This window comes from Alosa alosa, chromosome 2 (assembly GCF_017589495.1).
Source record: "Alosa alosa isolate M-15738 ecotype Scorff River chromosome 2, AALO_Geno_1.1, whole genome shotgun sequence".
NCBI lineage: Eukaryota > Metazoa > Chordata > Actinopteri > Clupeiformes > Clupeidae > Alosa > Alosa alosa.
In genome coordinates this window covers 925,908-942,702 of record NC_063190.1, presented here as the reverse complement: position 1 = coordinate 942,702, position 16,795 = coordinate 925,908, and the positions used below count along the sequence as shown (strand labels likewise).

Sequence of the window (16,795 nt, the reverse complement as noted above, 5' to 3'; positions counted from 1 at the left end):
TAAGTTTTTTATGGTGATTGTGTGAGAGATTTTTGAAAAAGACTGAGCATCTGTTAATAGAGTGTCTGTTAATAGTCAGTCCCTATTGGATTTAATCCTGCAGACGGCCCATTTTAATTTCGGTTTGGAAGTAGCATATGCCTGTATGAGGGCTTTCAAGTAGGACATTCAGTTTAATAACTCTGCTATGCCCCAACCGATTTTATTAATGAAAACTTCCTCATAAACGTCACATCATAGGCTTTCTGGCAATATGATTGATTAAGGGATTTGTGGTGCGAACTTCTTTTTCTAAGTGAGAAAAATCAAGAGTTGACATCTCCTTCAGCTGGAGGAAAAACAGCAGGAAGCACTACAGTATGCATGACTCATCTTCACGTCATCTGAAGGAGAAACTGCTGGATCAACTAAAGTAAAAACAAATCTTTTTAAGTAATTAATACTTGTTGTCCATGTTATTACATCAAAATCATTTTTAAAACATTTTTGCCGGTAATGACGCCGTGTGTCATTAGCCGTAACATAATGTGTTCACTTCAGCTGATAAGAACATCTGAAGTATGACAGAATTCTTCTTTGTGGTGATTTTAATTTCCATGTTGATGACTCAACTAATGTTTACTAAGTTATGTGTGTGAGCCAACGAATAACCAAGGCCATACACTGGACTTTGTTTTTACCCTGGGTGTAGAAATATCCTCTGTCAATTGCCTGGATATGACTATTTCTGAACACAAATATATAGTTTTTTAGCTATGAACCACCTACTAATGACAATCTCACCCCGATCGCCTGCATCTTTAATGAGTTTAGTGCCTCAAAATTCTGTGCTTTATTTGATAGTGATGGTCCAACCTTATCTGAAAATCACTGTACTAATGATCTGACTGAGCATTTTAATTCCATCTGTTAATCTTCTATTAATACAATAGCACCTCTTAAGGTTAGGACCAAGTCCTCAAGAGAAAAAAAAACAGCCTTGAATAAACAACAAGCCTGTTAAAACATACAACCTTTTGTGTTGGCATGTAAATATCAGTGCAAAACTAACATGGGCAGAATGATTGATGCTGGACTTGAACCAAAGATCCTTAGATCAAAGCTCGCTCCTCTAACCACTGTGCTACAGCACATCTTGTAGGCCTACTGGAACTGCAATAATTTTTAACACTTAAAGCCTCGGTTGCTAGGTTACGATAAACAAACTCAAAGATCGTAATTCTTGATTCTTCTTGCTTAGCAAAAAACTGACGGTTTTATGCGTTCACTAAACAAAGATTATGGAAATTAAACACCACAGTTCCATCAAAAACCTTGTTGTAAAAGGCATAACTTGTAAGATTTACGACCTAAGTTCGCTAGCTCTGTGCCTGCCGACCAGCTCTGTTCTAGAATCTTTGCTGCCGACCCTGGTCGAGAGCAGTGACGCAGGACGTCCCCTGATTGGCTAGTCAGTAGGCGATGCAATGTGTTAATTGGCTCTGCAGAAACTGTCAAGACAGTGCCAAAATTCGCTGATTGGCTCTTCAGAAACGACGACAAAACACTGCCAAAATTCGTGTCTGTAAAAAAGTTTTGTAGTTTCGTAGATCCAGTTTGCACACGAAAGATAGATGTCACACTTCTCCCATGCCTGTAGCTATATAAAGCTGTTCCACACACATTCAAACTAAATCCCTGTGGACAAATGTTTTTAACAAGTGCACAAAATATTTCTGCAGGTACGCATTTTTTTTGCACACAGACAAATTAATTCCACAGTTACAAAATGGTTCTACACTTGTGCAAATCATATTCTCAAAAACAAAACTCTATTACACATGTGAATATCTTTTCACGGGCACACAATCTTTATGGCATTGTTCTGATTCCATAGCGAAGTGAATGCCGAAGTGCCGTTCACCCTGTTACGAGTTGATGAACCACTGAAACGATTTTGGACACATTATTTTAAAGTACAAAAAACTCTTTGCTGTTTCTTTAAAGGTTCAGTATGTAGGAAATAATGGAAAATAAACTGTAACCATTCCAAAAATTATCACCATATGTTGTCAGAGAGTAAGTAAACACGATGAATTGAAGTAATGGCTTATTTGACAACATTACTCTAACCCGTAAAACCCATGAAAAAAAAGAGTTACGGGGCGGAATCTCTTGGAATTTTCGTTTATGTTTTGAACGATTAATTCTAGAATAAGCGTGATTAATAATGGGCTAGCGTCCTCCTCCTATTTGGGTTGCCAAATTAGCAAAGGCCAACTGTCAACAGCTGTCAGTTGTAGTCATGAACGCCTATGAGAGGCAGGCAAATTTCCAAAATTAAAACAAGAAACAAATTAAGTGGACATCAGAGGAGCTTCCTGAGATGGTGACGTCTTCATCAAACGAAGAATATCAAGTCTGGCCTTTAGCTGGCCATATTTCTCCACAACAGGTAGCCTAGGCTATCGTCATCTGCATCGCTAACTTCAGCTAAATATGTTACGTTGGTTAGAGAGGTTTGTTTTCACTGTTTCCGTAATGTGTAGCTGGGTCATGGTTGGAGAAACGTTAAAGCAGCTGCAGGTCAACTAACGTTAGCTAAGTCTTCATTACATCTGGCAACCCAGAAGAGGCTCGCGTCTGGTATTCTTGAGAACGTTCACCAGTGTTTTGATTTTGGCCTACAGAACGTTCGGTAACAATCCTACAAATCGCTAACCTGGCAATAGCCAGATGAATTTCGCTCCGCCTAGCTCCACTCATCCATCTGGAACCGATCCATTGAAGTGTTGCTTCAGAAGGCTGGGCCTAATCAAAAAATGCTTGCATATGATTGAATAAGCCACTTGTCCGTCATCTATTGACGTGCTACTTCAACCACTCACATCGAAGCAAACCCGTGACGCTAATAACAGACTCACAGTCTACGCTAGGTCACATCTATGAAACTCCCGCCCTGCGTCCTGATTGGCTAAACCATAAAGTTGGTTGGAGAAATCACTCTCAATGGAAGAGGTCCCAGATGGATGTGAGTGAAGCTAGGCGGAGCTAAGCGGAACGACATTCATCTGGCTAGGGTCAGGTTAACAAATCGCACCTTTAACCCTAACTCTTGCCTAACCCTAGTGCCTTCCATGCAGCGCTGCCTGGAAGAGGACGTTGGGGACTTAAAACACCATTGTGCTGGATGCACACACAATGGTAAGCTCTGCTTTCAAGTTAATCCAGTGTAGACAGCTTGCCATAACTTATGCCAAAATGGCTTGCCATGGAACTGCCAGGTCATGGACAACGACATTTGCAAGTAACCTAATCTAACGTCGAGGGACTCTGCTTTGAAGTTTATTCACCGAAATCCACGTTGTTATTCAAATGTCGTTATACCGTTTGCGTTGGTGCTGGTGCCCTATTAGAATCGGGTTTCGGTGCCCAACCCTAATCATTATATGAGATTTGCAACGATGTGACTCTAAAACAGTCTTTGGTAGCATAAATGACATGTCGCTCTGTCTGCCATTCGTTGTCTAGCTGTGTGGCATTCTGAAACATTTTTAAATTCGGGACCATTAGCCTATCGCTCGTTTCAATTAGGGACCTTGCAATCGGAAGTCCAAAGTAGCCTGGCCTATTCGAAGTGTCAGTTTATTGTATATCGTTTTTATGCAATTTTGAATAGCCACTGCATACCCGTGTTTATTGGCATGTTGTTGCAAAATCAGCGGAATCATTTTATGCAAGCAATCTGCATACAGGGAACCTTCAGACATGATAATCATCCAAACATTTGTTTTTTTTCTACACAGGTACCATGTTATGGAACAAACTTTAAATCTCAGAAAGGCTTTTAGAAGTCAGGTAAAGACTTTTTTATGGAACAGCATATCTTATCTAACTGTTTAGTTTAGATGTATCTATTATTTTATGTGACCTGTCCCATTTCTAATTTTAGCAATGATTTGGACTTGACGTAGATGGTGTGTTAAATTTTACTGTCTAAGGGTCATGTAGGAAATAATTGTTCTCACTCATGTTATCCTTTGGATTATGTTGTCTGTCAATCCAAAATAAATCAAATAATAAAAAAGATTGGTGGATTACCAGTGATGACAATGAGCAGATACAGCATCTCCTCTGTCAGTTTGTTCCATTGTCTCAGAATTTCCTACAAAAAGAAGAATAGATCAAACTCCCAATAACCAGAATGTAACCACTCCGAAATATGAAAACAACTCTGCATAATGTGTCATTGACAGAAAATATTTACATAAGATTACAATATGATTTCAGGATATGCGCAACTCACTTGGTCTTTGCTTGAGCAACTCCCATTAAAAACATCAAAGAGCTCAAATCGCAACAGAATTAACATGAGAAAGTGGTTAGGGTCCATTTTAGAGGCAGCAATCTGTATGTGAGCGGGTGGAAGAAGAGTACTAATGAAGTATACTAAACAAAAAGGTCTATACCAAAAACAAATGTTGCACTCCACAGAAAACAGTAACGTTAACGTACCTGAAGAATGCTTATGTCTTTATCATACATCTCTTCTCTGCACTTCACATCTTGATAATAGTAAACCTGTCGCGCAATAACAAAGATAGGGAGAAACTGTGAACAGTGTTAAATCATTTTGATGCATCAGTTCTGCAATCATTTCAGACCTTTAACCATTTTCCACCATCAGCGTAACACGTAACACAGTCTCGGTTCTCGGTGTTAGACCCAAATAAGAAAAATGCATGCAAAAAACAAGAGAAAGCTTCAGAGCTACTGAAAAAATTACCAAATGTATCTAAAGAAGGCCAGCTTGCAGCTGCCACGACTAGCCTGCCCAAGGGTACTGTACAATAAGGTATACGCAGTGTTGGGAAGGATACTTCCAAAACGTATTCCGTTACAGAATACATGCCCAAAAATGTAATTTGCAACGTATTCCGTTACATTACTCAATCTGAGTAACGTATTCTGAATACTTGGATTACTTCCACATTGAATTGCATTTTATAAGTGCAGGAATGCGGCCATCAAATCCTGCTTATTAAACAGGCCTATTCTGGGGTGTTCTTCTGTTCCAAATGGCTGAATGTGTTAGGCCCAGAGAACACTGGGCGCAGAGATATGACAGGTGTGACGCAAATGACCAGGAAATATAAATACTATATTGTATAGCCTATCAGTGCTCTCAAAATTAACGTGATCGCGTAATGACAATCAAAAACCGCACGTTAAAATATGCTACCCGCAAGAATAGGCTAATTCACTTTCAGTGGCTGCACCATAATTGGGGGCCTAGCAGCGAAGCTGCGAAGGCACTGATTGAGTTACTAGCTTTTCTTATTATTATTATATATCTGCCATTGGACTCGCATTCACACGGGACCATTGCACGGTGCATCCGATTATCACATATCAGGCACTGTTGGAATCCCTGGACCTACCGGAGTTCAATGACCCCTATTGCGTCCCTTTCAGCCATATTGGACCTCCGCCATATTGGATTTAGTCCAAACTCACAGCAATTTTTATGCATATACATTGAACACTCTAGCGCCACCACCAGTTCATTGTTGGACATGCATTCATGCGCGTGATCCTTGACTCTTTTGTCTGATTTTCACAATTGAGGTAGCGTCTGAATCTTTGGACCATCCAGAGTTCATCGACCCCTATCCCATCACTTTCCACCATATTGGACCTCCGCCATATTGGATTTAGTCCAAACTCTACGAAAAGTTTCAGCGGTCACACATTTCTTTTGATTTTCACGGAACAGGTATGATAAGGGATCAGATTCCAAAAATAATTCCATGGAAATGCATGGATTGCAGTTGCTGCTACTGGAAGCAACTGGAATCCATGCATTTCCACAGAATTATTTTTGGAATCTGATCCCTTGACATACCTGTTCATTCCTACTCGTCGCTCAACTTATCGTGACTAAATTCAAGATGCCGGCGAACGGTAAACTTCCTGAAGGTACTGTCTGTATAAATCGTCTTGTAAATAAACTACCAGTGCTTTTTCAAAGTTCTCAATGTCTTGTTTTAAATGGCAGGGCCCTCTGAAGTCTACCAATGAAGTGTGGAGCTACTCTGAGCCTCGTAAATGGTGTAAAACAGTGATTTATTTGCATGGCTAGACCGATGCCCGAGGCACCCCCATCGAAAACCTGTTGGTAGCATCAGCTAACAAGCGCCAGATTTCGGAGTGCAGGGGACAAGCCGAGATGAGCTATTAGACATACGTTCACACTCGGTATCATGTTTCAACACACTTTAGGTCAATATCACACCGAAATTCTCCTTTAAGTCCAAACTTGCTAAGGGGACTTGTTAACTGATTGTGATGACGCATTAGGAAATTGGCATCATTTGGCCTCTATAGGGGGCGCTGCAATACAGGAAGTGAGCTCATATCTCAGCAATACTTTGATGTACAAAATCCAAACTTGGTATAAGGTACATGATTGTGAGGACGCAGTAGGAAATTGGCATCTATTCTAAAGCAGAAGAGCCTGATCAGCTGGAGACTTCGCTCACTGTCATGCACAACTGATAGACTGAGGAAGTCATTCCTCAGGGCCATTGAACTGTTCACTGTTCAACGCTTCACTTAAGGGTAGAGGAGAGATAGACTTCTATGCATAGTCTGTTTTATATTAGCACATTTGCACAACCGCCTCCCTCCCTCCTGGACTGTGTGCGTACTTGATGCTTAATACCTTATACTCAATACTTGACCAATGGCTGTAACCCCTGCGACATGGTAGCTGATTTTTAGAACACACAAGGACATTGGTGTAATTTGGCCTCTAGAGGCACTGTAACAAAGTAAATGAGCTTATTTCTCAGCCGTTCTTTATCCAATTGCCAGCAAACTTGCTTGGGAAAATATCCTTTGAACAGACATCAAGAATCACGATCAGTGAGGAACAGGAGTTACCAGCTCTTACTTTTCTCCTAATTTGCTGTGCAAACAGTTATTTCAGGGTCTCCGATGGCTCCTCCATAATGCGCGCTGGCTGTGTTTTGACGGGTGCAATGTGAGGCTAGTGCAAGACGGCGGGGCTTGGATTTAATCATGGAAACAATTTCATCATAGATTGCTTTCAGGGGCTTCTGGGAAATACATGGAGTTGCCTTAATTTATTTCGAGAGTTAATAAACTTGTGAAACAGAAGTATCATCATGTAATCCATTGATTTCAAGAATGTAACTATTCTAAATACCAACTATTTAAATTGTAACTGTAACGGAATACAGTTACTTATAATTTGTATTCTGAATACGTAACACCGGTACATGTATTCCGTTACCCCCCCAACACTGGGTATAGGCATAAGAAGTACATATAGCAAGCAATCATATAGCAAGCAATCGTTGACGGAAATCCACTGAAAAAAAAAAAACGGAATAAAAGAAAAAATCTAACTAAACTCATATGACCGCCGCTTCGCTAGTGCGGTGGTCATAATAATCTGTACGGTTTTCCAATTTCATGAGACTTGAGACAGGTACATGTATTTTGTGACATATCCAAATATAGAATGGATGAATGGAGTATTTTACCTTCTTCTCTGATGTTAACATAGAAGATGCAACTTCTACATCATCTACCAAAAACATGGTCAGATGCTATTTTACAAGCCAATTTACTACCCTATAATTTGGCTGGGGAATCAAATTGCCCATTTTAGCAGATATCTAGCGTTCTCTCATGAAATCTGGCATCCACATGAATGATTAAGTGAACTTTAAGCTGATTGGCGTCCTTGCAGCCAAAGACTGTTCACAAAAGGCTCCAGCAACTTCTTCCTGACTCTCCAACTCGTGTCTCTCAACAGTCTTTGACTGTTTCCAATTTTTAGTGGTCATTTCCAAGACAGTGACAAAGTCCAAGATTTTCACATGAAGGAAGAAAACAACCATGTTTCCTGTTCATGGTAGATTTGTGACCATGCACTCTCCTTATTCAACAAAGCCAAGATAAAAATGTCTTCCCATTCTATTTTAGTGAAAGATTAGAATAGAAAGATGAGGGTGCTCAAATACTAACCTGGCTGACAAGAGATAGCCCATTTCTGCGCCACATCTCTGCAGACACCTGAGCCGCCAGAGCCACACAACGCAATGGATGCTCAGCCAAGAATGAGAGGTCTAAACTATCCTATAGAATGCATAACACACAAACACACAGACCATCTTATAAAGAAGCAATACAACTATGAACGCTACAATATATTGTATCAGACTGACAATTTAACAGCATATGGCACTACTTACTTTGTCCATATACTGAGGGAGATGTTTGATGGCTCCTGTCCTGCACAAGTGTACATAAAGACCTAACAAATAGTAAAGTGCAAAGACCACCAAGTTAGGATGTAGTTTTATCTATACCCTTACAGCCACTACAAGTCAAGGACAAGGATAGGGAAGGGAATCAATTGCAGACTAAATGTCATAGCATAACAGAGACAGTAATATAAGAATGGAAGGAAAATAAATAACAAAAACAACTAGACATTTACATTTGTTCATTTAGCAGAGGCTTCTATTCAAAGCGACTACCGGTCAAAAGTTTGGGGTCACTTAGAAATTTCCATTCCACTCCATTATAGACAGAATACCAGCTGATATCAGTTGCATTGTTTTTTAATCAGGGCAGTAGTTTTCAGATTACATTATGTGCTTTTTCTAAGTGACTCCAAACGTTTGGCCGGTAGTGTACATGTCAATTAAATTGCAGGGCCACTGTTACCAGAGCAACTACGAGTTACTGTAAGTGCCTTTTGATCAAGGGCAAAACTGTGGAAGCTGGGAATTGAACCCAAAACTTTTCAGGCTACTGCATACTAACCCAGTTCCTTAACCACTAAACTACCACCACCCCCACACACTAATCACTTTGACATAACCAGGCATTTAGATCAATTTGATTTACCTGCTAACAGTCTAGAGATGGGCAGGTGGATGCTGACAGGCTCTTGAGATACCTTATAGGGCCGGTGATTGAGTACATGCTTACACATGTATATATCTACTGGTTCACTGTGGAAAGGCTGATTGGTGCAGCCCATAAGGGCCCTGTGGCATTCTTTAAATGCCATGAGAAGTACCATCTCCTGTGGGAAAGAAACACAAAGAGAATGAAAAAAATTCATAACATGGTCCAGCATTTGTAATTAAATGAGCCGTAATCATCAAGGTTAAAACAAAAAAAAAAAGGTTTGAAATATATTAGGCTGTGTAATGAATCTAAGAAAGAAATTATGGAAAAATAATGATGTAAATAAATTAACTTGTCCATGATATTCAAATATTTTTGAGATGCACCTGTCTATATAAATATATGGGCTTTTCGCCTTTTATTGATAGAGGACCGTGAATAGTGACATGAAGCAAGTGGGAGAGAGAGATGATGGGAAATAACCCAGGTCGGACTCATCCCGGGTCCCTGTGGGCACCAGGACCCAAGGTGGTACGAATGCAGTAGCCAGTTGCACCACAGCGCAATAATACTTTCCAAACATGGCTCCCAAGATAAGGCATTTTTAGAGGCTCAAAATCAGTGCCGATGTTATTCATTTTAAAAGAATCTAGATGAAACACTGATCATCCTACATTCTGTCAGTGATCAGTTCATAGACACTTCATCTGCTGCATTAAGAAGGAGGGATATTACTCAGCGAGTGAACTCTACTGGCTGCGGGAAAGCTACGGAACCTCCTGTAGAGTTCCTATGCCAACATGACATTCTTTGATGGGCAAAATACATCCACCGAGTCCACATCAAAAATTACTGAGAAACTATTCCCTCTCTCTAGTCTGTATTTGGTTCATTGCCCTGGTCAGATGTACACACCAACTTGAACCCTAGATTATATAACATCCGGTCTCTAACCAACAAAGCTCCTCCAATCAGTGATTTTATTATGGACCATGACCTGGACTCTCAGGGAAACTTGGCAGTAAACCAATGACTTTTAATCAAGCAGTACCGCTGGATTGTTTTCATCTTTAAAATCCAATTATTCTGGGAGAGGAGGCAGTCTTGCACTGGTATGTTGGGAGACTATTAAACTCACACTACTCACTATGCTTGATCAATCCTCCTTTGAACTGCTGGCTATCAATTTCAGTGGACCTACATCATTGTTAATCACCTAAAACTATTTTCATCCAAGTTTATTACTTTTTTTTCTCATAATGTTTGTAAAGTGATAGAGTAATTAAAATAACATGAAATAACAACATACATATATATGTCATTATCATCACAATATTTTCACACCAGCTAGGGAGTTTTAAAGTATGTATGTGCATAATGTGTACTACTTGCATCAGAAGAACACCAGTCCTGGAACATGGACAAAATGTGGTGCAACTGAATCTGAATGGAGAAACCAGCCTCCCACTCTGGCTCTACTTCAATATGCTGCCCAAATTGCCTCTTCACCTCTTCCATTCCCTACAAATGAAAGAGAAATAGTACAATATACAGAGGGCATCAATCAGTCATCATCAGTGTTGGGTGTCATCACATTACATTTGTATTTAATAGTGTAACTATTCTAAAATCATACTACAGTTCTTAAGTTTGCGCAAAGAATACTGGATTCTCCCATTGAAAGACTAGGAATCCTCCGCTTCAAGCTGTAAGAAAGCTGCTGGCTGCAATGTCGCGCTTTACCCTGTGATGTGGAGACAGGTGCGCAAAATGCCGCCTGCACACCGCAGATTTATCTTTGATGTCATTCACTAGGTGGCGCTACTCCATTAATGAGAGCTTACACTAGAGAGCATACACATTTTTATTTGTAATTTCTGGTGCAATGGTTGTCAAATTATTTCACAAAAACACAAAGGGACACACCTACCTAGGGACACAATCTTGAAACTGAGTATCATTCAATCAAAATTGCTGAGAGAGAATGCAAGAACACACTACTGCAGCTGCAATCATAACCATTTCTAGATGATCTTCACGTTTTATTGACCTTTGTCCATTGGCTCATAATAATCCTGCCCACAGTAGGTGCATAGACATAGATACCTGCATGCAGTTAAGGAGGTCTAGAAAGACTTTGAAACCATTAAGAAAATGGGTCCTCAGCTTGTCTGTCCACACAGAGGGCTTGCTGATCAGGATGTACCTATGGATAATTAAAGCATAAAAGTATCAAGTATTATTTTATAAACCTTTGTCAACAGTCAGAAAGAAACAAATTAATTCAGTGATTAAGTGGTTTAAGAGTCCTAATATTTTCGTCCATATAGTATATGTGCACGTGTTGAAAGGCACCTTAGGTCGTGGAAGATGACCTGGACTCGGAAGAACTTGTCAGAATTGTAGCCTTGAAAATGGAATCGTTGGTTGGAGTCCAGATGTTCCTTTAGCATTTCCATCACTGTGTTTGTGATCACAGCTATCACGTTTCCATCTTCTATCAACTGCCTGGCCTGTGTGTGTTTGTGGGGTGTGTGTGTGTGTGTGTGCGTGTGTGTGTAGGGTGGGGGGGGGGGGGGGGGGTTAGGGGGTTAGGGGTGATTGAGATAAGATTGAGATGAAACAGTATGACCAGCTACTTTTTTGTACTCATCAAACCAAAGATTTAGCATATTAACTATTCATTGCTGATATGGAGAAACTGTTGCAGTAGTGCTCACCAGTGTTGGTACTGTGAAGATCTGGACAGAAAGTGCTGTGATAGATATGTTTCTCTCATGATCATCACTTATGAAGTCTTTCTGGAGCTGCTGATACAACTGGAGAGCAAGGAGATATCACAGAGTTAGACATTCACCTGTATTCCTAGATCAGCCGACCTGATTCTGGAAGTAAGGGGCTAAATATACAGACAGGGGGCTCATACCACTTTCTACTCATTCCTTAGTTCAAATATATCTAAAGTGGGTTAAAATAACTAGGGCTGTCAAAAAAATGTGTTAATTTTGATTAATTAATTTCAGAAAGAATAACGCATAAAAAAATAACGCTGATTAATCGCGATAATTTCGCAGTGACATTTGTATGGTTGGGTATGTGTTTTGTCCGATACTAGTGCTAAACCAATACTCTTACACTGCTTATTGGTAGACAACACACTGCCGCTGGACATCTGAATTTCCCCTGCGGGGAGGATTAAAAGTATTTATCTATCTATCTACTCTTAAATCGGACTGGTGCCAAAACGGTGCCTGAACCGGTACTTTGTTTTTAAAATAAAGTGCCCAAAACAATGGTCGAAAGCCTTTTTTTTTTTTTTTCATAACACAAATTTGAACATGAAATTGAATATACTGTACATTTAGTTTATTATCAACATGTGTAGTTTTATTGTTTCTAGGCATAATTCTAATTCCAGATGGCTTGCCATAACTTTAAATATTAAAACAGCTTACCATGGATGCACAAACAATGGAAAGTAGCCTAATAAATCTTTCCTCTGCTTTGAAGTTTATCCAGTTCAGATGGCTTGCCATATCTCTAAATGTTAAAATGGCTTGGCTTGGAACTGCCAGGTCATGGGTAACGGTCCCGTTCACACTTCGGCACCATTGTAATGCTGTTTTTATGGCCTCCTTATAGGCCAAGTTATATTAAATGTTTGTAAGAGCGTTTCATGGGAATTCGGCCGGTAGCTTGGAATTGTCCTTATAGCACCAAAAACATGGTTAATATCTCCCAGATAGGATGATAATAAAAGCTGGAGAGTCACATTCACGGGTGTATTTCGTTACTGCTTCAGAATTCTGTCACAATGGAAAAAATAGTACAATGTTCTAGGCTAGGCCTAGACAGTTATATTCAATTATATCAGTAATGTCCCCTCCACGCACATTTAGGCAGCAACATAACTTTTAAATTCTATGAAACATCGCAGTGAGAGAAATTTAATAGATAGACACAGGGGCGCCCCAGCTCTATCTACTGATAGTTTGAACAAAGCAGTTGAAAACTACCCTATAAACTACCCTATAATTTTTATACTAAAAATTAGGTCTAGTCAGCCAGTCAAACTACCCTTTTTTGTCTATAGGCAAAATATAGTTAATTGTTTAAATCAGTGTTTTTTTTTATATTAAAACACCAAAATTATACCGTTATTGTGGCCCACAAACCGTAATGCATACCAAACCGTGTGCAGACTGTACTGTTGCATACCTAATAATTATTTGTAATACTGTAGCCTAAATGGTGGATAATTAAGATACATCAAATGCTGAATAATGATATTTCTGGAGTGTTAAATATTAAAAGAAAAAACAACAACAAGAACTGTACAGAATCGAAAACCATGATACGAACGAACCTTGGGTTTTGTGAACCGTGCCACCCCTATTTATCACAGCTGACTCACATGGGTTTTAAGTACCAATATTAACCTTGGATAACTACAAGTCTAACAGAAATTGATAGGTAATATAAAATGGGTTTCTAAGAATTACTTGCCTACGGTTATAAAAAGTATGCAACTCTATCTTGACTCATTATCGGCCTAAACCACCCACTACTACTGTACATGGTTCTTAGTTAAGTTGATGGGTAATAATTGGTAATAATGTTTTGCATTTGCACTATAGTTTCTCTATATTAATCTACCGTACACATTTCCTGTCATATTTAGCTGATAATGCTATCTATATGTTGCAGGCAACTAGGCTGTAAACTGCTATGAATAACTAGGCTGTGTTATGGCTATGTTTGGTTATTGATGAACATACATTTGGTGTATATTTAGGGCTGGCACGGTAACCGCGGGTCTGAGTTTGTCACCGTCATCACCGCAAAAAAATAAAAAATAAATCTTCGAAACATTTGGGAGATTCGACTTCATGTAGGCCTACCCGCCTGCAGACGTCTTAAGGTGACTGCATAACGTGATTATTTCAGAGATTCTTTTCAACCATGACATATGCACAATTTCGGGTTAAAAACTTAGCAGAATCTCAGAAATAATCATGCAGTTATGCAGTCAGCTTAAGACGTCTGCAGGTGGCTACATGAAGTTCTTAGTGCTTATTTCTTTCATGTCTGGTCCAGTGATCTTTGAAGTTGCTGCGGCTTTCTAAAGTTTAATTGGCTGTGATAGTGGCACAAAATTCATAATCCATAACTCGCAATCAGATTTTTATTTTATTTTTATTTATTTATTTATTTATTTATTTATTTTTTTTTGGGGGGGGGGTATACCGCCAAACCGTGGTCATTTCTTGCTTTCCAACCGCGGTAAGAAAACATCCATACCGTATGCCCTATGTATATTATGAATTATATATAACAATATAATATTACATCCATAATGCTGGAAATGCCCATGTAGTTTTCACAATCAAAACAATGACTCACCATTCATCTTGGTAACACTTTAGTGCAGTTATAAATTATCAATTACCCATTGACATATCATTAATTACACCAGTGTTTCCCATACATTGACTTATTTGTGGCGGCCCACCACAATATCAACAATGACCACCACACAATGATTTTCTGGTTAGCATCATAACCACGCTGTGCTAATTTGTTAAAAACTGTTGTATTCAATTTAATTCTGCAAACCAACCATCACAAATGGAATTCAATTATGTGGGAAACACTGTACACCTTAAAACTTAGATAGATAGATAGATAGATAGATAGATAGATAGATAGATAGATAGATAGATAGAGTAGATAGATATTATATGTGTTTGAATGTATTAAATATAATACATTCAAACTTGCTAGCTTTGCTGTGTATTTCTTTATAAACCATGTGAGATTAAGCCAACTATTCACTATTCCACAATTCATCACATTATCAAAACAAAATATACAGCATTAACACTATAGGGTGATTCTGTGTCAAATCAGACAGAATCCAGGAAAATGGTTGCCCATCTCAGATTGTGCTTAAAAAAAAATTATAAAAAATTATACCCGACCTGTGATCCGATCCGCTTATTTATAAAATGTGTGCTTTTGGTTATAGCCTACCATGCAATGTGACAGTAGGCCATTTCTGTAAAACAAACTAATTTATTTGCGAAACTTATGCAGTAGAACTACACACAGCTAGGCATGCAGGACATGTTTGCGCAGGAGAGAGCATGAATGGTCTAAAATGGTCTCTCCACATCGACACTATCCAGAAAAAGGCCCAGCAGAGGTTATACTTCCTGAGACAGCTAAAGAAGTTTAATCTGCCTAAGGAGCTGCTGACCACTTTCTACTCAGCCATCATTCAATCGGTCATCTGCACCTCCATCACTGTCTGGTTTGGGTCTGCCACAAATTAGGGCTGCAGAGAGGATCATTGGAACTAACCTTCCCTCCATCCAGGACCTTTACCGGTTCAGGGTCAGGAAAAGGGCTGCTAAAATCTCTACAGACCCCTCACATCCTGGTCACAAACTGTTAAACCTTCTTTCCTCTGGCAGACGATACAGGGCACTGTTTGCCAAAATCAGCCGACACAAAGACAGCTTTTTCCCCCAAGCAGTCACTCTGTTGAACACTCAGTAACAGCCCCCACCCTCACACTGAACAAGTCTATCAACACTGTTCTGCTAATCTACAGTACCTCATGTGTACAACCTTACAGTTACAATAGTGTTATTGATCATGCCTTGATCATTGCCTTGCACTATATTTATTTTTAATCTTAAACCTCAGTCTGTACTGATATTGCACTATCCCCACCCTTTTTCAACTGTATATATATGTATAGACATATTCTACTGCCTTTATTCTATTCTTACTGTTCTGTTTTTATTTGTTTTGCTCCTTTTATGTTTTTATTTTTTATCCTTATATGTTAAGTGAATGTTGTACTTGCAAGCAAAGATTAACCGGAGTCAAATTCCTTGTTTGTGTACAAAACCTGGCCAATAAAACTGATTCTGATTCTAAACACTAAGACAAGACTTCATGGCCATGGACATACATTTTTCTTTCGAAAACAGAAATGGTGAAGGCAGCAAGGTAGGCAAGAGAGATACATTACTGGTCAAAACGTTAGATAAGAACTGGTTTATAATGCTGAATGAAGCACAAAGCTTTACTGAAGCACATACACTGTTTAAAGTCACTGACACAACAAACTAAGGTAACTTTTCTGCGCATACCAATAGAGTACCAATAAAGTCTGACGGCAGAATCACTGGATCTAAACAAACTTTCAAAGTGGCTTAAATAGCATTGAATGTAGACATGTGGCATCATTTCTAGCTAATAAATTGTTAATTTGCCGTGTTGGCATGAATATATGTTGTAGTATGTGATTCCTACAGTGTAAAAAATATATACTAACATCTTAGAAACATTGTAAAATTATTGAAATAGATTAAGAAAGCCACCGCTATGGTGATTTCAATGGTTAGATTGATTTGTTTAGATCCAATGAAATTGCTGCCTTGGCTTGTGACCTATACATTCTGGTAGATATGTCTGTGTAGTCTGTGTACCATAACACTTATTCCTGCAGGCGCCTGTTCATGACTGTAGGCTAAAAGTTTAACGTGGGCAAAGTATCAGCATTATTTTACTGAGCGACTTGTCATTAGGTCTTGTGCCTAGTCTAAAAAAGCTGTTCCAGGTCAGTGTAGAATATAAAGCTATCTATTGCTTGCTTGAGGTTTGGGAATTGCACTTACTCAGTTTGGCTGGGAGGGCTTAGTCTGCCAGTGCCGCGTTTGTGACTAGTTATGTTGGTCGTGCCCGTTTTGTGGCTGTCATACTTTTACATTTCTTCGCAAGAAGTACATAGAACATAAAGAAGATGACTGTAGTGCAAGTTAAGAACCTTTCCAAATATTTCCCATACAGT

The 16,795-nt window shown here is 39.1% G+C and overlaps 1 protein-coding gene across 1 annotated transcript in view; it reads right to left on the bottom strand.

Annotated features, from left to right (window-relative positions):
- The window catches only part of ubr1 (ubiquitin protein ligase E3 component n-recognin 1), a 128,542-nt gene that overhangs the window by 73,976 nt on the left and 37,771 nt on the right, over positions 1 to 16,795 (bottom strand). Inside the window, exons 11-20 of the mRNA XM_048227879.1 lie at positions 11,652 to 11,750; positions 11,287 to 11,444; positions 11,038 to 11,137; positions 10,324 to 10,452; positions 8,926 to 9,106; positions 8,265 to 8,326; positions 8,038 to 8,148; positions 4,495 to 4,560; positions 4,286 to 4,387; positions 4,081 to 4,144 (exon numbers count right to left, since the gene is read on the bottom strand). Coding sequence (XP_048083836.1) covers positions 4,081 to 4,144; positions 4,286 to 4,387; positions 4,495 to 4,560; positions 8,038 to 8,148; positions 8,265 to 8,326; positions 8,926 to 9,106; positions 10,324 to 10,452; positions 11,038 to 11,137; positions 11,287 to 11,444; positions 11,652 to 11,750 — 1,072 coding nt within the window. The remainder of the gene's footprint in view (positions 1 to 4,080; positions 4,145 to 4,285; positions 4,388 to 4,494; positions 4,561 to 8,037; positions 8,149 to 8,264; positions 8,327 to 8,925; positions 9,107 to 10,323; positions 10,453 to 11,037; positions 11,138 to 11,286; positions 11,445 to 11,651; positions 11,751 to 16,795) is intronic.